Source organism: Manis pentadactyla, chromosome 15 (genome assembly GCF_030020395.1).
Source record: "Manis pentadactyla isolate mManPen7 chromosome 15, mManPen7.hap1, whole genome shotgun sequence".
NCBI lineage: Eukaryota > Metazoa > Chordata > Mammalia > Pholidota > Manidae > Manis > Manis pentadactyla.
Window position 1 is genome coordinate 68,312,894 of NC_080033.1, and position 26,586 is coordinate 68,339,479.

Here is a 26,586-nt window from a genome sequence, read left to right on the forward strand (position 1 = left end):
GGCGGTGGGGGAGAGGAGACGGAGGGTTCAGCAATGTCCTCTTAGCAAAAATGCTTACTAATAAAAAGTTTAGTATTGATACAGCAGCTTAAGATTTCTCCCGACTTTAATCTAGCAGCAACGAATTGAATCGTCGACTTGATTTTACTATGCTGTGGTTCCACTGAGGAAGGCCAAGTTCTTAAATCATGCGCCTGACAGGTGCCATATTTCTGAGCCCAGAGCCAAGCTGTGACCTTCTAGTTTCACAGTAACTAGAGCCAGGTGACATGCATAATAAAGGGAGTACAGAGAACATTTTTAAAATATGGAATGAAACCGAAATCAGATAAAGGTGTCAGTCTGAAACTGGTTACCAGAACCGAGGTGATCAATCTTTGTGCCTGTCTGTTGATGCTGATGGGAAAAGCACAGTGACTTGCACCTGCCAGAGGGGCTTCGGCATATCTGGACTTGAGAACCTGGCCCCTTCGGAGGCCCACGCTCTGCAGATGAGCTGAGCTCCACACCCACCCTCCAAGAAGGGCTGTGGTGCCTCCATGTTATATACAGGGCAGCAAAAACTCGAAAAAGCTGATACTTCCCCCAGTGACCCACAGATACTAAATGGCTGAGCCAGGATTTGAACGCAGTCCGTCCGACGGGCCTCTGCTCTGCCCGTCACCCCACACAGCTGCCCACTTGTAGGCTTCCCCCTGACTCATCAGCTCACCAGTTTCCCCCCCCCACCGGAATGTCATCCCCACAGCATCTCCACTTGACTGTCTCCCTTTGGGCCTCGTCTGTCATCTCCTCTGAGAAGCTTTCCTTGGTCACCCTTGGGCACCAAAGAAGCCGTCCCCAACCCAGCTCTACCACCGTCACCAGCCACTCCTGTACTGCCGCCCAGTGTGAAGGCCTTCAGAGCAGCATGCAGCACCCTGAATTGTCGGCTTACATGTCTGTTTACATGTCACCTAGGATCCCTCTCTCCCTCTTCTAGAGCATAAGCTCTGTCATATAGGCAGTGTATGGAGGAGTGCCTGGCATGACAGCCGTACAGTGACTACTGAGAGGATGGATGGATGGGACGGTAATGGATGAATGCCTGGCTAGACGGGTGCGTGGATAAATGCCTGGATGAAATTCTGTATGAGCTTGAATTGGCCACAAGTGGCTCCTTCCTAGTTTAAGCCTCCTGCGGTCATGTTGGAACCCATCTCCTGCCTCCAGCCCTCCTCAAGGGGTCCTGGGAGGCTGTCCTGGAGACCCCTAGCCTTACCTTCTCTTCTACCGCCCAGGGCAGTGCCAGCCTCCCCAAAGGAACACGATTAGTGATGGACAGACATCAGCAGGGACACAGGCCATGGGCTGAACAAAGGCTATAATGCAACCAGGGCAGTTCAAGAGGAGACTTGGACAGGAGCTGCTCCCTTAGGATACATGGGGACGCCCTTGTATCTTCTTGGCATTCCTACAAGGTCCACAACCATCCCACCCCTGAGACTCCCTTCTGGGTGCCCTCGTTCCCTGAACAAATGTGAATCAGCCCCTAATTCACAGATACTGGGCATATACAGTCATCCAGGCACATGTGCCCTCTCTCCTCCAGGTTCACCCAGACTAGAGGAAAGGGTAGCTGTACAAACACTCTGAATATAAGAGCTGGGTTGAAAGTGCCATTCCTGGTGCAAAACAAGGCAGTATGGCCACGTCAGGGAGAGGGGCACACGTGTGTCTGCCCAGAAGTCTCACAGAAGGAAGGCGCCTGAAGGGGAGGGGCACTGAGGCCCGCAGGCAGGGGCAGAGAGGCTCGATCCACTCACTAGACGGGCAGGCGGGACAGGGAAGGGTCCAGTGTGGGCTGCTAGGAATTGAACCTTGACCTGTGGGCAGAGGGGACACGTCTGAACTACAGAACTCAAGTTCTGCACTGACGGGCTGACCTCAAAAGGATGTTATGATCAGACCTGAATTTTAGAAAAAGCTCTTCAGCTTGTAGGAGAGGAGAGAGAGGCTGGGAATCCACTTAAGAGGTGATGCCGGCCGGGACCAGAGCTGCAGCTAAGGGCATTCAAGGGCGCACAGCAGAGCCGAGGGACTGGGAGGTAGGATGGAAATGATCTGGCGAGTAGCTGGACGTGGAGGGTGAAAGGGAGGTGCTTGGCCGTCCTCCAGTCGGGAGGAAGGCTCCCGATCTCACTGATCTCCCTTAGACCCAGTGGAGTCCAACCTTTGCCCAATGCCTCCGTTTTATGGCTGTTTGGAGGAAATGGCCAGAGCCCCCGGCTCCAGTGAATTTCAAATGCCTGTCCCTGGACCCTCGGTGTCAAAAATTTATGGGAGGTATTGAAATTGCCAAAGCTTAGGCCCTACCTTTGACCAACCATGTCAAGAACTCAAGAATCGGGGCATACAGGGCCTGGGAATCTGTATCCACAGGTGATTCTGGGGCCGGTGCTATAGGGCACAGAGTCCGAGAAACACTAATTCAGTCCCTTCCCCACTAATATTTGAGAAGGAGGGCCAGGAACCAAATTGTACCTCTGTCTCAGCCTCCTGCACACCTGCACGGCGCCTCCCGTGGATTAGGTGGGGCCTCAGTGCCCAGTCCTGGACCAGCTGCCCTGTCCTGCCACATGCTCACATACGGGGCATCGGCTCTCATCACCCACCTTTTCATATGGGTGCAAAATCTCTGCAGGGAACAGCAGTGTAATGTTCTGGGCACAGTCTGGCTGTGTTTTAGTGTTAAATCGAGGCAAAGAAGTCAACCTAGAATGTTCTAAAGCAAAGGCAGTCATCTCCCTGCCCAGCATTGTCAGGAAATTAAACGACTGAAACAAAAACAAAGCAATGGGCCAAACAGTCAAGTTTGGGAACGGCTTTACCAACTAATTTCTAATGAGAGTTTCAAAACACTAATTTTCCAGAGCAGAAAATCAAGTTGTGCTCATTTATAACCCGTCATCTGCAATGAGTCAGAGGATATTTCTTTCTGTGTTGTCAGTTAACTTTCTGAGCCAGTCAGAATACAAAGTAGGGCGGCTGGGCAATAAATCAGCTCTTTGGGAGCTGATAAATGGTTATTGTACAAATCCCACATTTGCATTGGATCTAGGGACATAAATCTACTTCTCAGGATCTTACTTTAAAAAAAATGATCCCCCTGAAGTCAGCGTGAGCAATTTATACAGGTATTCTTTCCCGGCTGTTTATTTTTCTCACCTTTAATGACAGCCTTTTCACTTTCTGCACTTACACTATGTTGTAAAATGTCGCACGTCGTGTAGGAAAAACTACCAGGGCTTTTGTTTGAATCTGCCCACCAGGAATAATGCCATAACTTTGTGCTCATCCGTGAATAAGGCTCACTTTGGCTAAGGCTGCCGTAATTCACTAGCGTGGGCGGGGCCTGAGAGACCAGCATTAACATGCCCTTCCTTTCATAGGCGGGGAGGCCAAGGCTCAGAGTGAAAGTAAGGTCACAGGCCAAATTTGTGACAGTACCAGGGCTTCTGACCGGGCTTGGGAGGAACAAGGACCCTTCGTGGCATGAAGAAATGGCCATAACCTTCACAGAAGAAGTGAGACATCCACTCAAAGGCAGCAGGGTGGATTGAAAGGACCAAGTGCTTGCTCACTCCATCACTCATTATCCACCAGGGAAGTACTCGCCTTCGCGGTTCTGCCTCCGTCTTTACAGCTGTGAATGAATATCCGTAGATGAAACTCAGAGAGTCCTTTGTTTGGCTCAACACATGCCAGGCAGACAAAATTGAAAGAAAATCAAAATATCTGAAAGACAACATTTTGTTCAAATGATGATGAATGCTTAGAAGAGCTATCCAAGAAAAGGTGTTCCAGACATGAGGACCGATGACTGACCGGGTTTGGGAATGACAATTCCCTTGGAGGGACCAGCCGATGACTTGGCTGGACAGTTGAAGCCGGGAAAGCAGGGGAGTGAACCAAACAGCCTACGGAGATGGCAGCCTTCTCCTGTCTTCTGCTATCGTGGCCACTTCTGGGGATTCAAGAGTGTTTTATTTGAAGAGTCACTTTCGACCCATGCATTCGGAGAAAAGAACTGGAAACAGTCTGAGAGAAGATGCTTCTTTTTCTCTCATGCAGCAAAAGGTTTTTAGAAACATGACTGTCCCCAGAGCCACAGCTCCTCCCAGGAGTGGGCAGGCAGGAGCAGATATGGGGCATAAGAAAAGGGATCAGGACACAGGGCAGGCATTGGAACCACACCCGACTCCCTCTGTGCCTCTGGAGCCCATCCCTGAGCTCAGGGTGCAAGTCCTCGGTGCACACGCAGGACCCGGGGGGCAGGCACCTGGTCTCACCTGCTGGCCCACAGGCCTGAGGGCATCGAGAAGGGATGGATGACACTGGGCTCTGCTGGGGGTGGAGGGTGCGCATGCATGCGTGAGTGTATGTGCAGGCACGCGCGTTTGTTGTGTTGTGAAGACACATTTAATTTGAGTTCCTGTGAAGTGAGGAGAAAATGGCTTGGCATACAGTTCAATAGCTCCTGCTGATCTGCACAAAGTAATTCTTTTTAATGAGGGACCTAGCCTTGATATAAACTATAGTAAGCCTTCCATTGGAACAGGGATTCAAAGTACTCTTCAGTCAATGTCAACAGTTGCCTGGGGAGATGAGAAAGGAAAGATAAATAAGAAGTGTGTCCTGGCCCTCAGAGAATCCTGTCCTTTGGGAGACAGACACAGTTATGACATCATTCTTATTGTACATATATTTACATATTAGATTGGGCCATAATAAATTGCTGATTTTAGTGGCTTTTGACCAATAAAATGGCAACTTCATGATTCAAACTAATATTTATATGGTAGTGTATTAGTGCGCTAGGGATGCTGTGCAAAAAAACACAGACTGGGGGCACTTAAACAATAGGAAAAACTCACAGCTCTGGAAGGCATAAGTCCATGATCAGTTCCATTTCGGATGGGAGCCCTTTTCCTGGCTTGCAGCCAGCCGCCGTCTCACCATGTCCTCACGTAGCCTCACGTGAGCTTTCCTCAGTGTGTGCACACAGAGAGAGATTGCTCTCTGGTGTCTCTGCTTATAAGGCCACTAATCCTATCAGAACAGGGCCCCACCCCTGTGACCTCATTTAACCTGTATTACTCCCTTAAAGGTCTCATCTCCAAATACAGCCACACTGGGGGGTTAGGACTTCAACATGGAATCCTTGGGGGGGACACAAACATCTGGTCTACAGCAAGTGGGTAATGAATCCATTTTGTATGTGTATATACACCATATATAGTGTTGTGTGTCATATGTAACATAATAGGTGTATTTTCTGTGTATATATTGAGTACATATCTATAGCAGTAGGTTGAATAGAGGAGAGAAACACTGACTTTGCAAAGAGAAATGGAGACGCAGTGAAGTAAAGGGAGACATCTACACATTATTTGTTTTTTATTGCAAAACAACCACCTTAGTGCAAAAGGATTACAGGCTCATGGTAGAAATTTTAGAAAATTCTGATAAACAAAAATAAGAGAAGATATAAGCCCCACTAGGCAGGCACTGCATGAATAAGGCCAAGGTCAGCCAGTGAGGCATCATCATTAAGAGTGTGGCTGCCGGGGCTAGTAGCTCCATCACTTACCAGCTGTGTGACCTCGGGCAAATTATTTAGCCTCTCTGTGCCCTCATCTGTCCCACAAGGCAATAATACCAGCACCGCAAGGCTGTTGTCCGAGTTACATGAGCATATCTTTGTAAAGCACTTAGGAAGTTTCTGGCACAAAGTAAGTGCTCAATAAATGCTATCTTCTATTTATTATTGCTATCTTCATCATTGTCACTATTCATAATGTGGCTGCCACCAGCACCCCTTCCAAGGTACCTTCTCAGCCAGGTTGGCAAATGGGTTTGGGGTCACACACCAGACCCTGTGAATAGAAAGGCTTGGCATACAGGGAATGGTGTGGTCTTTCTGACCTTGGACTCAGAAGGAAAGGTGGCTTCATTGGTTACTGATGTCTGTGGGAGGGTGGCACCGAGCATGCCACATGTCTGCCCGTGGGCCCTCCATCCTGCACATGCACCTAAATATCACATAGATAAGGTTTTGATCTGTCATTCCCATTTCATGGGCCTTGGCATCTTGCCATGTCATGCCTATCATGGTTTTTAATGTCTGCGTAGCATTTCATTATCTTGATAACTAATCCCTACTGATAGTTACCTCATATTTTTTTCTATAATAAACAGAAATGGAGGAAACATTCTCATAGCTAGATATTTCTGCCAAATAAGTTTGAGTAATGTTTTATTCTAAGGCCCTTTCTCACAGTCACAGTGTAAATCTGTATATTCAAGGCTCTGAGAAGTCCTGCAAAGGAGGGAAATCTTTGACTTTATTAACCTAGCATTCCCAAATTGTAGAAATTGCTCTCTCTAACTATTTCTTTAGACTAAGTTATTGGAAAAGGAATTTCTGGATCAAAGACTGTATACAGTTTTAAGGGATTTTCCTTTGTTTCATTTGTTTCTAGAGTACTTTTAGGTACTAGTGAACTTGGGTCACCTTCTCCTTCTGGGCTAAACTGAGACTTTTGCTCATAATTAGATGAAAACGTCAAGAACAAAAAGCATATATAATGTTCTTTTTAATCAAGACAAGTGCAAAGAATCCCCTGGGTTCTTTCTGGGACTTACGGGAAGTTGCTTTAGAGGAGGTTGGTTCATCCAGAAAGTACAGATTTTCCTTTTCTAGATTTCAGAGCAGAACACGTGACATGAGAAAAAAAAAAATCTCTTACGTGGACTATTGCAGGGGGTCATGGGAGATTTAAATGCTGCATGGAACATAGTAGACTCAAGAAATGGCCATTGTAAATATTACTTTGGTAAATATTCCACCTTAACAGTTATTTATTCCTTATAAATACTTGCTAAGCCTACCCCGTGAGCCGGCCCTAACTGGGTGCCGAGGATAGCAGTGAGCAGGATTTCACCCTCCTACAGAGCTTGCATTCTCTGTATCGGTGGGGAGAGACAATGAAGAAGTAAACAAACACGTGACCACGAAGGCAGGGTAACTGCAGACACAGTCTGTGCCAGTAGGAGAACACGGTGCACACTGGGATGGAGTGTGCCTTGAGGGGCCACCCAGGTGGGCTGGCGAGGAGGGAGGCGACGTTCAAGCACAAGTCTGAAGGGTGGTAATGAGCCAGCCAAGCAGGAGCTGGGGGTGGCATTCCCGGCAGAATCCAACAGCTGAACCCAAGGCTGGGAGGGCGGAGGGCCTGGGGGGCTTTGGGTCCGGGAAGCAGGCTGAGGGGGTGGGGAGGTGAGCGAGTGGAGACCGCTGGCATCCTCGTGCACCAGGGGGCTGGGCGGCCCAGGTGCTTCCATCCCATCAGTCAAAAGGTCTGTGGCTCAACACACATGACCACACCAGGGGCACCGAGCCTCCTGCCTCCGTGCAGACCGGGCTCCCGTGTGGACCAGGCCCCCATGTGGACTGGCTCCCGTGTTCCCGTGTGGACCAAACTCACACCTGTCCTCACAGGGTCCTGCAGACTCCTGGGGATTCTGACTCCTTGACATCAGAATCCTTCCATTTGTTTTTCACACGTCGGCATTTGGCTCATTCGCGCAGCCATCTGCACTGTTTCCCCTCCCTTGACCTAGGCCTGTGATGGGCCAGACATGTGGCCAGTCACTGGCTACGGGAAGACAGGAAGGTGGTCCCTCCCCGGGGCACTCACCACCTTGTATGAGAAATGCAATGTCAGATGACAAATGCCCTTGGCGAGGGCGAGCATCTGGGTAGGGAGCGTCCTGCCTTCTCCTGCAGTCTCCCAGTCCCTAGAGGAACCCTGGGGCATACAGCAGGTCTTTCAACAATACGCACTGAGTCAGTGTGTGAAATCCACACCAGGGCCCTGTGGTGGGAGCTGCTGCATGAGGAACAGCCAGCAGAACCACCTGCTTTGGGGTCGTCCTCGAGGCTACAAGGCACGCCGAGGACTGTGGAGACATGCATGAAGCCCAGACTCCTGGCTCCCGAGAACCCGGCAGGTCTTCCCACAGCCCAGCCTCCGCGAGGAGCAGGAATTGCTCGCTGCCTGGCCTCCTCCTGAGCCACGCACAGCCACCTGTGAGAGCCTCTGTCCACAGCAGCTTGCGAGCTGTGTTCACTGACCTTCAAGGCATAATGCGAGGCTTAGCCATCTATCTCACGGTGGTCCCCGAGGCAGCTGGCCTCACTTATCGAGTTCTTCTTGAAAAGCCAATACCTCTGCTCAGCTTGATCTGAGCTGGGCTGAGAGACTCAGGTGCGGGAGCAAAAGCCATGGCATGTCAATTAATCACCCAATAAAAATAAACTCCAAGAACAAATGCGGAGGAGTTGATTAACTTTCCCACACTGGTCTTCTGACATTCTGGTTTGCTCTCCTAAAAAAAAGTGTGTTTCTTTGAGACAATCCACCCTGGGAAACTGAGCACCTGGCCCAGACACCGCTGTGCCATTGGCTTAAGTGAACAAAACCTGAGCTTGACCTGCAAGCCACTCAGCCCTAAGACCCAGGCGGAGAGGACGCTGACCCGGGGCCACGCTGAGCGGCTGCAAACAGGACAGCAGGCGTGACCTTTGCTGGGAGAAGCCAGCCGACTCACCTTGCCTAGAACACGTGGCAAGAGAGTGTTTAGGGATGGCATGAACCCTCGCTGGCAAGTAGCTGGTGCCCAGAGAATGCCAGCTCCCTTCTGTCTGGCAGGAAAAGCCCAGTGCACGCAGGGCTCACACAGCCAAGGAACAGGTGTAGAGGGGACAGGAAAGGGTTCCCCACAGGCAGCCCCCAGATTCAGGACAACCATGTGCACTGACACGTTGGCTGTGGCCCGCCCCTCTCTCGCCCACTAGTGAAAGCAAACAGTGGCTCAGAGTGGCTACTCTTCAGAGCTCATTCCCAGACCTGTGACTCAGGGCCTCCATCACAGCTGAGTAGCCTGTCCCGTGAGCCTTCCCATAAAAGAACAGTCTAAGCCTATACTATTGGACAGTTTCTAGAGATGAAGATATTAAATGCACACACGTGCTATATTATATTAAACCTTTCTTAAATGTGTATGATCTTGTATAAACAGAACCATGATCTTTAAAAAGTAATATATCAATTTAATAGTTTTGGGGGTTTTCAGGAAATGTCCCTGTTCTGTAGACCCCTATCCTGTGTTCCTGAGTTACCCCCCTAAGGAAGGTCCAACTGCAGGACCTTAGCCCCAGGGTTTCAGCTCTGAGTTTAATCTTTACAGGTAGAATAGTGAATCTCAGGCTTTGATGAACCAGAACCACCCAGAGAACTTGGTAAAAATGATAAGGGCTTAGCATCCTCAACAAGCCTAGTAGCTCTGATACACACCAAAATTGGAGAACCAGTGGCACTGAAAAAATAGCAACCCCATGGGTTCCTGTTAGGGCAAACAAAAAATATAGATGATGTTCAGGAAGCAGAGAGATCTGCACTGGAACTACAGTTCTGCTGCGTAAAAGCTGTGTGTCTTCTTGCAAACTACTGACCCACTCTGACCTTTGCTTCCTCATCTACCAAATGGGGGTGAGAATGTTGACCCCCCAGGTTGCTGCAGCAATGCTCCCCAGTAATGCCCATAAATCTTATGGCACTCACTCAGTGTGTTGCGTGCCCAGAGCCACACTCAGTACCCAGCACATGAGATTTGCAGTAAACACTCAAAATGAGTGAGTGAGCAGTATGGTCACATCAGAAACACATGCATGTGCGTACGCTATGTACATCAGCTGAAAGTCTCTGACCAAAATGTCAATAGTGCTTATTTCTGCATGTGGATGAGGGGGATTTTAATCTTTGGGTCTTCTTTTTGCTTAACCATATTGCCTGAATTTTCAGCAGTGAGCGCAGGAGACCTAATGAGTGTGTCCTTAGGTAGGGGTGGAAGCCAGCTACACCCTTGCCTACAGAACATGTTCCTTCAGGATTTACAGATTCCTCCAGAGTTTTGATATGTTGTCTCTAGAATTAAAATGATTTTAGGAGAAACAGGAACTAAATGATTTCTAAAAATAAGTACCATTTCTTTTGATGCACCTGTTTCCTTGTTCTAATCACAGAAGAGTAACATAACAGGCCTAAACTGCTGTCCCTAGAAAGGCCTGCTTGCTAATGTCTGGAGACTTGAATTTCTGGAGAGTTCCACCACCCTGACTCCCTGTGCCTAAAATATTTCTGCAAACATACATGGCATATGTTGAATACCTGCTTTCCTTTTGGGAGTCATGCCAGGCAGAGGGTGCCAGGATGGCCAGGCCCCGATAAAACCCTGGTTGCTGAGTCCCTAAGGAGCTTCACAGCTCACTGCCAGGGAGTTAATGGCACCCTGTGTGATGCCCCTGGGAGAGGGCTCTGCAGGCGGGTGCCTGGCTCCCCAGGCCTGCACCCCAGGCACCTCTTCTTCCCTTTGCTGATCTTGCTCTGCGACCTTTCACTGTAACAAATCATGGCCATGAGTGTGACTATATTTTGTGTCCTGTAGGTCCTCCTAGTAAGTCACTGAATCTGGAGGTGGTCTTTGGGACCCTCAATACACAGACGAACACAACTAAGTCCCTTGTTGCCAGCATATATGAAGTCTGGGACCATGAAAGGGACATATGGAGCGACATTTAGGTGGGAGTTGGGCTGGAGAGAGGGGTCTGTCGATGGGGAAGGGATGGACAGGCCTCTCAGGACAAAACTTTAGATTTCTGGGTCACCCAGGATATGGGTCAAAGTATGTTAAAGAAGGCTTATATTTTCATCCATTCTCATTCATTCATTGATTCAACAGCTGAGTAACTACTCAATGTGTACCACGCACTCTTCCGTGACAGAGAGTGGAACAAAATAGTTGAGGTCACTGTCCCGCCAAGCTTGCGTGCTAAGCTGGGAGGCCAGCCGGGCCAGGAGACATGCCTGAGGTAGGGCTATAAGCAGCGGTCCCTGCAGGGAGCGCAGACGCCTCAGCATCTGAGCTGAGATCTTGATGACGAGGAGACACGCAGGAGAAAGCCTAAGGTGATGGCGTTCCATGCGGCAAATGGAAAATTCTGAGACTGGAGTGAATTTGATCTTTTCAGGGAACAAAAGGAAGACCCACGTGTCTACAGCGAGGGGGTGCGAGGTGAGGAAAGAGGTAGGAAATGAGGGTGGAGACTTAGGTCAGGCTTGGAGATACGATCAGGGGTTGGGATTTTATTCTATGTTCAGTAGGAAGTCATGAGGCGATTCTAAGCAAGAGTCTCCCACAACATGACATAACATTGAAAATGAGCACCCGGCATGCTCTTTGGAAACTGAACTGTAACTAGTACAATGGAGGCAAAGAGTCAAGGGCAGGGCCCTGGTCCCAGCAAAGAAGACCTCCTGCTTCCTAGGAGGGACTCACGCCAAGCCCACGTGGCCCACTGCAGGGTGGAAGGCCATCTCCTGAGAGGTGAGAAGCTGCTCATTGCTTGTTGTCATGGGGGGGTCTGAATGTCTGAAGAGGCCACCAAGACATGGTCCATGTACCGCCGGGAGACGGCAGCTGCCCAGGGAGGGGATGGTCAGGACTGCAGTCTGGTAGAGCCTCATGCAGGGTGGCCACAGGATTCCACCAGGGGCTCTGGGATGCCTGGGAGAGGGGGTCCAGGAATGGCCGAGAGGTGTCAAAAATGCCTCCCCAGCTCCCAGCTGATTTTGAGCCACAGAAAGTCACAGCCCCATGTGAGGCTAGGCAAGCTTTGTCCCCATTTCCCCAACCTAGGGGGTCCTGCCCACCCCTGGGCAGTGGCTGTCCACATCTGCTGGCTGTGACATCGCCCCATTCCTGGAAAAGTCTTCCTGTTCTTGATGCTGCTTTTATTGGCTCTGGTTTCTCTGGAAAGGGAGAAAATGCTGCCCACAGGCTCTCCACAAGCCCTGAACCCTGATGGGCTGCAGCTGTCCAGAACTGGGATTCTGGAACTCACTGGCCCTTCAATCTTTTCTGTATGTTCATCAGAAGACATGAAACGTGCCCTTTCCTTTACACTCAGAGCCACAACTGCAGGAGTTATTTTAAAACAGTGTATTTCTGTCAGCTAGGAATTCTGTAACTTTCTGGTTCTGTTTTTAAATGAAGTGGTTGATCTGAACCACCCAAGCAGGTATTCAGCTCACAGGGGGCTCCCTGGGCTGGAATTAAGTGGTGAGCTGAGCACGTGCCCGTTTCTTGTCCTCCCCGTGGTGTTACAGGGCTGTTTGCTTCCCTCCACAGGAAGATTCCTTCCGTAGGAATATAAAATCACTCTGTGTTCCTACTTCCCTAGTTTTCCTTTTCCAGGTTCTCACAGTCTAGAATATCCTTACTGATTCCTCTTTGAGGGTGAGCTGCATTGGCTCATCTGTTGGTCTAAATAACCAAGCCTCCGTACGGTATGTGACCTCAGCCAGGACACTCCTGAGGGTTCCCTGTCCAGGGCTCATTCTAGACCAGGGCTTCGCTCACGGCAGTAGATCTACAAAGCCCTGGGGGTCGTGCACTGACTTCCTCTGGCACCAGTCCCACCCCAAACCCCCTCCCCAAGGTAATCCACGCCACCAGTTTGTGAATAGCCACCCAGACCTCTCTGGATGCATTTACATGTATTCTAATAAGCTCAAGGGTCAAAAGGCATCAGAAAGATATCCAACTTACTCTTTCTTCCAGATGGATGAGGAGTCGACACTATTTATTGAACCTTCCACCTGCTCCAAACAATCCAACATGCACTATATCAAAGAGTAAATTTTGAAGCATATACATGGGTGTGTGTGTGTGTGTGTGTGTGTGTGTATATATATATAATTATTATATCTAAAACACCTGTCTAGATGAATAGATTGATATATCTCTAGTTTGCTAATACATCTTTTAGATATTTATATCTACATATCTGTATCTATTTATCTGTAAAACTCGCCCACTTCTAGTGCACTAACATATGACATTAATGCGTTTGGCTGTTCCTGCACTAAAGCCCCCTTTATTTTGTAACATTTTTAAGTCTGCAGTAAAAGGAAGGTCATGCGAACCCGTGTGGCTTTGGTGTGGATAATGAGCAAATGCGGAAGCCCAACATCACAGGAAGTGACCCCAAGAAACGTGCAGAAGGGACTCGTCAAATCTTTGGGTCTCCTCCTCCTGCCCACCACTCCCAGGGTGCCTTGCGGGCCGAGCTTGCAGCCCCTGGCTCTGGAATTTCTCCCCAGTCATTACCTGGGCCTGGTCTTCATACTGGCAGCTTCCTTGCCACTCCGCTGGGCCCCACTGATGGTGAGCCTGCCTCTGGGAGGGCTGCAGGGCCCGAGTGTGGTCGGTGCCCCCAGTGCCACCTGGCCACGCTGCCTGATTCTGCTAATCAGCCTGCCCTGCATCGCCCAACCCCAACACCCCACCAGAAGAGGCTGTGCTTCAGCGAGCATTCCAGCAGCTCCTGTAGACCGAAATGAGGTCTATTCTTAATTCGATTTTTCTTCTCCTATAACAAGCAAGGTTCACATTATGGATAAATTGCCCAGGAATTCCAGTTTAACAAGGCATATGCATTTTTCAGGCCTACGAGCATGGAAAACATCCTGCATGCTGGTATTTTTATACCAAAAGGTTCATTAAGATGACAGCTTTGAAAATGTCAGGAATTTACATGCAGTGGCTGGCCAGTTGGTCAAAGGGCTGATTTGACCAGGAAGAGGAAGAGCAGGGTGCCTGGCAGGCTCCATCCAGCTCTTCTCCCCTCTGGGGTAGAATATAGGATCACACCCACATTCGGGGCCTTCCCCCCAGCTCTGAGTTAGGGTTACACGGGCGCAGTGTGACCAGGCGCTGGGCTCAGTATATGCAGCGCCCTGTCTTTCCCTGTCCATGACTGTGATTCTTAGTAGAAGCAGCAAGCTGACATCAAGGAGATTTAGGGTACAGGGGTGCCTCCCCAAGGTCTCTGATGGGAAGGACACCAAACAAAATAAATAAGCCAACAGAGGGAAACAGAATACAAGAGCCCTGCAAAAACACGGTGGAACTGCACAGCGATTTAATTCCTGGTGATTTTTTAAGGAAGAAAAATAGGGAAATGCTCTCCTGTAAACACCCAAGCCCTTGTTTTCACTGGGAGCGTGACACGTGGCCTAACTGTGCTGGGCACTGTTCTTAGAGGACAGCTTCCGCGCAGATGTCCGTAAGTGTCTGGCTGCGTGTGACTCCGCCTCACGCAGGAGAAGCAGCAGACTGTCCCACCACGAGGCCAACTATACAACAGAGGGAGAAACAGAGGGCATCACTTCTTTGCCGACACGCAAGCTGGGTTCTTTAATTCAGTTTTTATTTATATTCCAACCCTGAGTTAAGCCATCAGGGAATAAAATACTGTCCATTTAAATTTTTCATTATTTCAAATGTGTTGAGCCACCACCAATCACTCCTGGATCAACTGTGAACTTATTACCTGTAAGATGGAAAACAAAGGCTGCCTGTCTGCATTTTCCATATCCGTGATTGTTGCAACTGAAAGAGAAAGGCTGCGATAACATGTGCTGGGCAGCCACTCAGTTCCAGGCATGGTACATGGCCTTGGGGATACAGAATAGCCAGCAACTGGTGCAGGGCATAAACAACAAACCGTATCCTGGCTCAGGGCCAGTGCCTGCAATCCAGCACACCTGTGTTGTATTCCAGCTCTGCCACTCCTTAGCTGTGCAGCTTTTGACACATTGCTAAGCCTCTCTGGATCTTGGTTATCTCATCTTTCAAACACGGGTGCTACCAAGTTCCTCTGGTTGTTAAGAACCACAAAAATAAATGTGGCACAGATTATGGCATGTTTAGCACAGAGCCAGACACCAAAAGTATGTGGCAGAAGAGCCAACTTTAACCTCATCCTGACATTGAGAAGCTCGGAGTTTGGTGAACGCAGCAGACCGACAAGGGCCTATATTATGCGCCAACAGACATTGTAATCTATGCACCTGCCCAGCAAAGACCTAGAGGGAATGACTAATTCTGAGGAACTCATACAGGGTGACGGAGAGAAGACATTTCATCCGGGTCTTAGAAGATAATCGAAGTTTGCAAGTGGAAGCATAAATTGCTATCAAATCAGTTTTTAAAGTAGTTCCTTCTAATGAGTTATACATTTCTTCTGTTTTTAAGAAATATGGAAGTGATAACTGAGGAGGCAAGGAGTATGGGAAAACCTACCTTTTCTCTCATCCATCCTGTTCACTGTTTGTTTGACTCCAGGGCTCCACTGAGTTGGATAGTTCCAAAACATTCTGGAATGGTGTGGATCACATAAAAAGAGGGCACGCTGGACCTGACCCCAGCGGGCCATCTGAGAACTGCACAGCAGCACGCTACACGGAGCCACGCACTTCCTCATCAGGGCCTCACTTTACCTCCCCCGTGAGGTCACCAGGATCATCCCGCCCCACAGAGGAGGGACAGGAAACACAGCAGTGGCTCCCCCAAGGCCACAGAGCCAGAACCCAGGTCCTTTTCCCTCTGAAGCTCACGCTTTTAGCTCTCTTGTGGCACTGCCAGTGTGTGCTATGGGGCATATAGCCGGGGCAGAGGGTAAGAGCTGCCTCCTGGCACCAGCCAGCCCAGGTTCAGACCCGACGTTGCCAGTGGCCCTGGTGAAGTTCTCTCTGATTGTCATGGTTTTGGGTTTTGTTGTTTTTTTTGCACTGCATGTGAGATGCATCCCAGGTGTAAAAGAACCTGAACTGTACATGGGCTCAGGAGACGGGCTGTGACCTCTGCCTGTGTGAGAACTGGGCAGATCAGATCTCCCTCCTCACAGGCTTGTCATGAAGAATAAAGGAGGCATGTGTACAAAATATTTAGCACAGAGAAGGCCCAGAGCCCATTACTTTCTGAATGCACAAGTCTAACCGCAATGATGTTTTGGGATTTGTATTAAGAATTACCTGATACCTTGCGTGGAAGCTTGTGCTCAGCACTCAGTGAATGTTTCAGGAATACACTGTGAATGTAATGTGATGTTGTTGGGGATTTTTTTTCAGGTATTCTGTCTACAAGGACCCGGCAGGCTGGCTGAATATAAACCCCATCAATGGCACTGTTGACACCACAGCCGTGCTGGACCGCGAGTCGCCCTTCGTCCACAACAGCGTGTACACTGCCCTCTTCCTGGCAATCGACAGCGGTGAGTAATTTTTCAAACGCCATCAAGTGTATACTTTTTAGTTATAGATATATTTTCACATCTTTACATTTCTTCTGACACTCCTAGAGGTGCCCTTGGGAAGAATGTGAATATGTGGGGGCAGGGAAAGCAAATGTTTAAATACACAGTGAGCAGTAATGTCCCCAAGTTCTGGAATTCTTGGGTCTTTGCTCAGTTGCTGGTCAGGGCAGTGAGCTCACTGGGCTGCATCTCAAGCAGGCACCTGGGCTTCCACTGGAAAACTACAGCTACACCCTTCATCTTGCACGATGCTCTCCTTGGCTGGGAGCCTTCTCTTACTTCATGCGGGTGAAAGAGGGTGAGAGGGCATCACCGAACCTGACAATGGAATTGTGCTCCCAGCTTTTATCCTGATATGATGACGGACTACCACGGGAAGGCATCGGGGGCTCCCAGCGAGCACCTTCATGATCACAAACCAGCTGCTGTTCATTCAAAAGCTAATAATGCAACATCCACAGGCCAGACTCTATTTTAGATGCTGGAGATACAGCAGCAAACAAAATGACTGTCCCCAAGAAGCTGACACATCCATGGAGAAGGGAAGAAAATGGAGTAAAACACGTAATAATGCTTTTTGGAAAAAAAGAAAATATACTCTTTATGTATGAAACAGGGAAACCAGGAAAAGAGGTAGCCAATGAAAGGGTGCTACAGGTTTAAGGAGGTGGTGCTGGTAACTCAGTATTTGAGAAGAAGTGTGAAGGAATTGGGGGTGGGAGCCCTGAAGTTAGGGAAGAGCAGGAAGGCTGGGGGCTCGGGGAGCAGGGGCAGGACATGAAGGGAATGGGAGTGTGGGTCCCCAGAGCACTCATGGCCTTTACTTTGTGTGAAATGGGACACCTCTGCTGAGTTCTGAGTAGAGCTCAGTGTATCATATCATCTGCCACTCTGTTGAGATCAAACATACGGGACAAGGACAGAGGAAGGGAGACCTCTTGGGAGACAGATGCCCATCTAGGCAACATGGGGGCTTGGACCAATAACGGGAAGGAGAGGGGATGAGAAAGGATCAGATTCTTGAGATTGTCTATGTATTTTGGATACAACACTAGCAGACTCTGCCACTGGCTGAGACAGGGGAGTCAAAGTTGGTTGGGGGGTATGTCAAGCTGAGATGTCCACTAGGTCAGTCACACAGGAAGTTTTGTTCTCCCTATTATTCCTAAAAGCCAGCTGCTCATAACTGAAGGTTTCAGTTTTGAGTACTATTTATCGGAATGAATTCAGGACTCTTTATATGTTTCCTTTGTCATACTCAGTAACCGGTGAACTATGAACCCTAACACCCCATCTCTATATGCTGGGTGCTCACGGACAGACAAGGTAAAAGCGCACATCTAAGAGGTGATCCATGGGGCATACAACGGGCAGAGAGGGCTTCACAATGAAGTCAACCTTTGAGTTTGGCCCAGAAACACAGGCAGGATTTGGATACGTGGCAGGGCCAGCGGGTAGAGGTGCCAGAGAGCACAGAGCAGAGGAATGAAGGCTAGAAGGGAGCACAGTGTGGGAGGTAAGAAACAGAAAGAGAAGAGCTGCATCCACCCAGTGAACGTGCAGAAGTCCGTTTGGATGTGTGTGGGGAGGTCGTCTCTTCAAAGCATCTCAAAATCCACATGAGTCACATGACAGAGCAGGCAACCAGCAGGTCCCATAGTTCTTCAGGAGGAAATAGACATGATGAAATTGCACGTAGACATTCATCAACAGAAAGCTGGACCAGACACTGCATGGTCTTGGAGCCTCAGAGATGCTCAGTGAACCAATGAGTTATTTGGGACATTAGGCCAGTTAGCAGAAGATCGCCACCGAATGCCACACTGTTCTGATGGAGCTAAGCCCAGAGGAGCCCCCTGTCCAGCCTCAGGAGTAGTCAGGGGAGCTTCTTGGTTGGGAGGGTCTCTAAACTGAGTGATGGAAGATGAGTTGAGAAAACACAAGGCTTTCTAATCATGGACTGAAAGACTGTGGCTGTGTGGGGCGCTGCGAAGTTGGTCGGCACTACTGGAGGCTCGCATGGCAGGCTTCACATGTGTCAAGGTAAAGGCAGAGAAGTGGGCAGGCACCCAAATATTCTAAGGCTGAAACTCGGTCTTGTGTTGAACGCCCAGCTCCTACTACGGTGCCTGATTTAGACATGTGCTCACGTATCTGTGGAATAAGTCATGAAATGCTCTGTGTGCTGTGCCAAGGAATTTGATTTGGTTATGTAGCTAACTTGCCTCCAGAGCAAACTTTGTGCTTAGAAAGAAAACTCCTGTGGCAGTGTAGAAAATGGATCAGAGGATGAGGATGTGTGAGGTAGAGAGGCATTAGGGAGCTGTGGCAAAAATCAAGGTAAGAAGCATGGGCCTAAACTTCATTTGGGTGGAGGAAATATAGTCAGGAAATATGTGGAGGCCCATAGCAGGTGTTTTAGCTGAAGGAGTCAGTGTATGCCTGGTAGCAATAGACATGGACCAGGAAGGATGAATCCAGGAAACATTGGAGTGGAAGAAACAAAGCTTTGAAAAAGAATACATATTCAGTGTGGACTACAGAAAGGTGATATTATGATTTCTAGTCCAGAAACCAGGAATGATTCTATCGACAGAAGCAGAACTCCTTCCAAAGGATTGTCCCCAGGTTGTCCTATGGGATGACTGTTGGGATGACGTCCATGAGAAGCTGACAACATGGGACTGGAAGAGAAGTAAGGAGATTTCTCAGAGAGTCACCCATGCTAGAGAGGTGGGAGCCATTGGGACAGATGAGCTTTGAAGAAGGAACAGGTCCTTCCTAGTCAGGAGTGCTGAGGGCATAAACATGGATGACAATAAGCCGAGAACATTTGCAGTGCTGTTCAAATGAAAAGTGTCAATTATAGATCAGCCAAAGTGAGGATTTTCAAGTTCTATACTACACAAAAGTATCTGTACTTACAGAGAAAATTATCAGATAAGAACACCACAAAGGAAGGTTGAAATACAGCAGATAGTGTAGTTGTCATGGACTTAATGAAATACTTCATGCAATTAATCGTCACAAAAACAAAACCGCCTAGAAATGAAGTACATTTTAATTTTGCCAGAAATGAGAGCCTTCTCTCCTGGTGTAACCTGGCAAACGACTCAGAGGATCAGTGTCTACTTCTACAAAATAAGGAAGATAATTCCTACTTACAAGGTTTTTGTGAGAAGTGAGACAGTAAAGGGCTGTGCCATCTTCACGCCCCATCACAAGTCATATTGTTTAAACGTTCAATAAATGTTACTCCCACCCCAGTGGGGTTCTAGAGAGGAAAGAATGGAGTCAAGAATGGTCCTCAAGAAGAATAGGGTTGGAGAACTACTTCTTGCCTAACTCTGTTAATACTAATATCAGACAAGTAAATTCAAAATCTGGTGTCACAGATGTTTCCAAAGACAGAAATGTCCCTAGTGATGTTAACAGTAAATAGAAAACAGGTTGGCATTAATATACAGAGCCACCATTAGAGATGATAATCATGAACAAGGCCCAAAGCCTTAGAGCAAAAGAAGCATAAATTTAAGAAGACCTCATAATCAGAGTAACTTTGTTTAAAGTCTCCTTTTTGTCACCCCCTGAAAACTTATCTCCAGGCATTATGTTTAATCAGGGAAAACCAACACTCACCTATTAGATCAAAGTTAATAGTCTAACCAATGTCTCATTTTTATACAAAGTAAACATTTCCTTTTATTAATTTTACAGAAATTCAATGTAGCTGCTAGAATAAATAAGGATTTTTTGTCATGTAACACTAGGAAAGCAAAGCAAAATAAATTTATTTTCTCCAAACAAGGAGTCACTCAGGAATTTATGACAAAACATGTTGATAAACTACATGGCTGAGGGAAATTCCAGGTAGACTCATATCGCCACTACACAAACTAGAAAAACCTAGTTAGATTACAAAAGTCTTAATTTTTTAAAAGTTGGCAGATGGCTGCAGAGCAGACCTGGCTAAACTGGATGTACATACAAAAATAACATACCCTGACCTCTCTCACACCCACATATAATGAGCAGTTCTAAATATATTATAGATCAAAATATAGAAGCTGAAATATTATGTCTTTCAGAGAAGAACATAGGAAAATATTGATTCATTGGTGTAGGCAGAAATTTTTTAAACAGGACACAACAATCCTAACCACAAAAAGGGAAAAGTGATAGATTATATTAAAATTAAGGCCTTTGGTTCATCACATGATATACCATGAGGGAAGTAAAAAGGTAACCCCACCAAGTAGAAGATATTTATAGTACAAAGAAATCCTATCATCACAAAAGACACAACTCAAGAGAAGAATGGTTAGGGAATCGGTTAAGACACTTCACAACAGAGGCCACACAAATGCCAGCAAACATATGAAGAGATACTCAACTTCATTAATCAAGGAAATAAAACTCATGCAAATATAAATTAAAGTACAAATTAATCAAGGGAATGCAGTGACATGCAGGACAACAACATACCCCCAATGGCCGAACTATAAAAAGATGGAAAATGCCAACTACTGGCAAGGATGTGAGGTAACTGGGACTCTCATATCCAGCTGGTACAAGTATAATTCGTTACAACCACTGCGGAATCTCAAAGTATCAACTGAGTCTGAACATATGTGTACCCTATGACCCAGGAATTATACACCTAGCTATATAGCCAAAAGAAATATGCATATGTACTCACCAAAGTGCATGCACCAGACTGTTAATAACAGCACTATTCCTAATAGCCCCAAAGTGAAACTACCCAAATGCCCACTCCAGGTAGAACAAATACATTATTACATTGACACAGTTGAGAATACGACATTGAGAATGAATGATCTGCAGCTGTGCACAACAGCATGAATCTCCCAAACATGATATTGAGCAGAAGAAAGCTGAAACAGAAGATCACACGCGAAGTGATTCCATTTATTTAAAGCCCAAACACAGGCAAAGCTCATCATCGGCTGGATTGCCTTGTTGACAGGTTTCTTGAGCTTGTAACATTGGGCTACGGAGTGTGTTCAGATTGCTAAAGATTCTTCAGGGTCTCTATTTATGGAAACATGAACGTTTCTATATTTCAGTAAAAACTTAGTGAGAAAAAATAACACGACTACCTAGAGCACAGATACCTGGTCACTATGCCTTCCCCAGGACGGCATTCATGTATTCTCTATGCACCAGTTTACCCAAGAGGTAGACAGTAGACTTTCAGCATCTTATCACTGGAAGGAAGGACAATCCTCAGCTGCTGACTGGCCAGTGCGGCTGGGAAATACAGGCTGTAGGGCATCTGCAGCAATGACCACACAAGCATCCGCCCTGCAGGCCCCGCAATACTTGGCAGAAGGAAGAAGTGGCACCATCTTACTTGCTACACAAGCTCTACTTTCTCAGTTCAGAACAGGGTACAGCAGCACCAGAATTATCCTTCTTTTTTAAAGTTTGTTATTGAAATGTAGTGAACATATTATAGTTTCAGGTGTACAGGAAAATTTTCCTTTAAGTACCTCTTGGAGCCTAGAAACTGTGAGATCAGAATGGAGGAGTGAAAAAAAAAAAAAAAAAGACACTTGGAAGCAGGGCTGGAAACCCGTTTTGAGGTTAACAACACCAAAAAGCTCTTTGGACTATTTGCCTGGGGCTTCAAAGTTAGTCTACATAGATTCTAGAATCATGCTTCATACAATATTGATGATGCCCACATCATTGATGATTTGAGGAGAAATAAGCACTTCAGTCCCTCCCTATGGATAGAGGCTAGATTGTAACCCACAAAACTCTCAAGAAGGCACTCTTTGTAAATTGTTACCGATTTTAATGAACCACAAATTACCTAATGACATTGTTTCAGTATAACTGAAATGCTTTTGTTTTGCTAAAGCAGGACTAGCTGTAGGTAAACCATTTGAAGAGTAAAGCCTTTAGTCCTATAGATGGAAAAAGTATGACTTTTCCTGTCGGTAAGCATTTTCTCTTTAGAGACGGATATCATCATTCCCTATGTGTTCTAGATTTGCTGAAGAGGTTAAGATTGTACCTTCAGAGGACAGGAACTGTGTTAGTAAACACTTCAACGAACACAGAATTGCTAGCCTGTCTTAAGAAGGGGAAAAAAATAACTATTAAGGAAAATACCAAAATGAAGAGGAAACATTTGGAAATGCAATAGGATACATATCCCTTTGGGGGTGTGCTGACACCCCAAAATAGCAGCAACTAGCCCAGGGCAAATCCCAGTGTGATTCTCACTCCTGCCCAACTAATCACCAGAAAGGTCAGATGTTAGTCTCACTGCCTTGTGCAGGCTAAAACTGTCACAAGAGATTTCTCCTAGGAGTCTGGGATCCCACAGGGACGGTCACTGCTTCCTGGCTTCCTGCCTTGTGCCCCAGATTCCATCAGGCCAGTCTTCCAGCCTCCTCTTCATCATAACCTCATCTCCCACTCCTTCTGTTCTGAAATTGTACAGGGCCCAGCATCCCATGATCATTACCGAATGGCTCTTATGCCCTCAGAGGAGATCTAAATTGTGACTCCAAACACCAAACACAAATATTTGGTTCAGTAAGTCCAAAAGTCCTTGTTCCCAGCACCCACACTATGCAGACAGTTTAAAGAAAAAAGAAGAAAAACATCCCTTTTAGTTCTTTCCAAGGCTTCGTACACATGAAGTAGTTCAAACCAGGAAGCCCATGCTATCTCTAGTGCCCACATTAAGCCTTTATATGATTATCACCTGTGTGGCATTCCCCATCTATTTCCAGTATGATAGTGTAAAAACAAGCCAGATTATCACTAAATTCAGCAGCATGTTTCCATGACTTAGTAACTTGTATAAAGTATGTTTGAGTCTGTCAGTGAAAAATGTGATGTGGGTCACCAAGAAGACACAGATATAGACCCAGGTATAATAGCTGTAAAATTAAAATGGAATAGACTAAGATAATGATTTTTCAGAAGCTGAGATACATCATGTCCCAACCTGTCTTTTCTCTCAGTCCCCTATATAATAGATGTTCTGATAACGCCAGCCGATGCAAAATTGAAATACTGTGCAAAGTACATTCAGATTGATTAAAAGAAAAAAATATGTTATTCAACCCCAGAGTGAAATGGCGGCTGAACTGCTGAAGGTAGCTGTGGATCTGAACTTCAAAAAGATGTTTCAATTTGTGGCCTTTCTCCTTTTATAGACCAACCAAGCTCTAGACTGAGTGGAGGATGTAGTAAGATTATTTAGATTAATGCTACTTAAAAGATGCTAGTTTGGATAAAATCAAGCCATTAGTTATGATGGCAACCCAATTAAGCCAGTTTAACACCCCTTATCTGAACTGTTATAGTAATTGAGGAAGAAAAATAAATGGAAGGCCCAGCCATCATTCCTCGTTATTTCAAGTACCAGCGAGATATCAATCAAGTTGAACATACTAGCTGCAGTTTTGTCACTGACAAAGTGGCCCAATAAAAGAATTCTTGAGGTCTGGTTAAAGGCAGGCTGCCATCTCAGCCATTTGGAGGCAGCAGGTGCTGTCATAGGATGCGTGGGAGCCTGGTACTGCCACACCTCCATAAGAGCCAGCTCCCCAACTTAGCCAGGCTGCCATTGGCATGAGACTTACCCTCTTTCGGCCTCAGTTTCCCCACTTGCAGAGAGAGGACAATGCCACCTGCCCTGCTGCATTGTTTTAAGGACAAAACCATGAATACAATATTCCTGGGGTCTAGTAAACACCTAACAAACATTTCAGTCAGCTGACTTGAGCTGAGATACAGACTGGTTTTCTAAACTTACCATGACAAAATCATCAGTGTCCGAGGCCAACTATGAAATGCCACATGAAGACCACCCGGCAGTGGTCTGAGCATTTTCTTAGGGAAGGGATGGTTTGCAGAGACCCCTGCTCGGAGTCGGGCTCTAAACCAGAAATTAGCCAGAAAATGCTGCCTTGGACATTGGCATCGATCCATGGAGCTTGCCCTCAGTCTGAATGGGGAGATTTATGCCAACGTTCATCTGCCTGACAGCAGGACACTTCCCCGCTGACCAGCCAAATCAACTATCTTAAAGTTGTCAAACATGCATTGGGAAAAGAAACTGATTTGGGCATTAAAATACTGTCTGCAACACCCTCCAGGCCGGCTCACTCCCTCTACCAAAGAGCCTCTTAGCTGGTCCTCCTCCGCGTCCCCATTTCGTGGCTGGGTGGTAGCTTCGCCAACTGCATGGTCCCCAGACCAGAGCCCGACCCCTGTGCTCCTGCCCCTCCTGCCCAACCCAGTTCCCGCTGGGTGTTCAGCCTCCGGAACTCGGCCTCTGCTCTCGCGTCCCACCGCAGAGCCAAAGCCCTCCCTGGCGGCCCGGCTGGCCTCCCCGCACCCTCTCTCCTCACTCAAACCCACTCCTTCCCGGGCCTCCGGCAACCTCTGCCTCTCTCAAAGCCCTCCTCTGGCTGAAAATCTTTGAACTTCTTCCCACAAAATAGCCCTACCATTCCCTCCTCCTAGAGACCCTCTACAGCCACACGGTTACCGAAGCAACAGCAGGCACCTGCCCGGGGATTGTCGTGCATATCCAACCAGGCCCAGGGCTGGTCCTCGTCCTCGGAGGTGCCCACAGCCTGAATGGATAAACTGATGCTGTCATGTTTAAACGTGGGCTCTTCCTCTATTGTTTTCCTTTTCTCAAAAGTCAGTAAAATAGAAACAAAAAAGCCAAAAGGTGGAATTCTTTAAAGACAGTTCAGGTTGCAGATTATTGTGTCCTCTAAAAGAATTTCTGAGTCTGAATTACATGAGTTATTACCCCCAGTTCCACAACAAGCATTACACATGGAAACCTGGCACTCTGTTGCACAAAAATTGTTTTTGTGCAGGTTTTTGGTTTTTTTACTATTACATTTTTTCAAAATATAACATGCAATTGGCAAGCTCTCTATTAGCAAAGCAATAAAAAGAACGCTTGTGCATTCAAAAGCAATGGGATTCTTGGCTTACGGGGCAGATACCAAAAGGGATTTGTAAAATCATGATACTGCCAAGCCATAGTAAGTAGAATGCGGGGGTAAACAAACAATACGAAGGGCCCCGGCTCATCTCACTTTGAGGCAAGGGGAAGGGAAGCTAGGGCCCTGTTCATATGAAATAAAGATGTGGCATTTATTTGCTCACAGCCTCTTGGTGAAGTTCAGCAGATGCCCAGAGACAAGGAGTGAATTGGCAGGGGGTGGATCGCCCCACCCATGCATCTCGCCCCTACAAACAAGCCTCAGAAGCTGGCTGGGAGCTCAGCCTTCTCTCCACCCACACCTGAACTTGGGCTCCTCTTAAATCAGCCCGACTTTCCTCCCAGGATTCGGGCCTCAAGCTGAGGTCTCTCTGCTTGGTCCTGGGGCAGGCACCTGCTCTGTGCCCAGTTGCACAGACCCCCCTCCCACACACACAGGGAACTCTTTACTCCCCTAGGCAGGACTTGAATATAGGCATAGTCACTACTCAGAATCGAGGTAAGATAGAGATGAAAAGTCATGACATATAAACAGATCACATAAATGGAAAGAACAACATACCACTAGCTTTTTCAAATCAATCCAAATGAATTCAAAACTTGACCGAGCGTCTACTATATATACCAGGACACAGAACAGTCCTAATGCCCAGAGTACATGCATCTCCAAAATAAGCTTCATGTGTCTCCCCTGTCCCCTTCTCCCTGCATTTTATTCTTCATGTAGGCACCTCACCCTGTACACTATTCCCCATATAAAACCATTTGCATTCGTAATTCCCAAGGTAGGACCCAGGCTGCATGCCTCTGAGACCCAGATCAGGGAATACTTGAGACCAGGGAATAGAAAAATCTACTACTTCCCTGTACTTCTCAGCACTAGCTTCGGGAAGTTCTTGTTGGAAAACTTCTCTGCAGAGGAAGCCAGCCCACAGCCCATCCAGCTGCGGCAAGACCAGGCACCCTCTTCTAAGGGGGCTCTCTTGACGAGGGGCATTCAGAGTCTTATTTTAATAGTCTAGGGACATTGTAGCATGTGGAAATCTGGTCCCTTGTATGCATGTATTCAGAGCAGCATTATTTATAACAGACAAAAAGTAGAAACAACCCAAATGTTCATCAGCCAGTGACCAGAGAAGCAGAACATGGTCTAGCCATGGAATGTTATTCAGTCATAAAAAGGAACAAAGCATTGATACACACTGCAACATGGAAGAACCTCAAAAACATTATGCTGCGACAACAGCAAACACAAAGGCCACACATTGTACAGTTCCATTTATAGAAATGGCCAGAAAACACAAATCTG

General features: G+C 47.2%; 1 protein-coding gene across 3 annotated transcripts in view; it reads left to right on the forward strand.

Moving 5' to 3' along the window:
* Positions 1-26,586, forward strand: part of CDH13 (cadherin 13) — a 1,152,846-nt gene that overhangs the window by 1,110,312 nt on the left and 15,948 nt on the right. For all 3 annotated transcript variants that reach the window (XM_057493261.1, XM_036909367.2, XM_057493262.1), the window contains exon 11: positions 16,080-16,222. In XM_057493261.1, the coding sequence (XP_057349244.1) occupies positions 16,080-16,222 (143 nt within the window). The remainder of the gene's footprint in view (positions 1-16,079; positions 16,223-26,586) is intronic.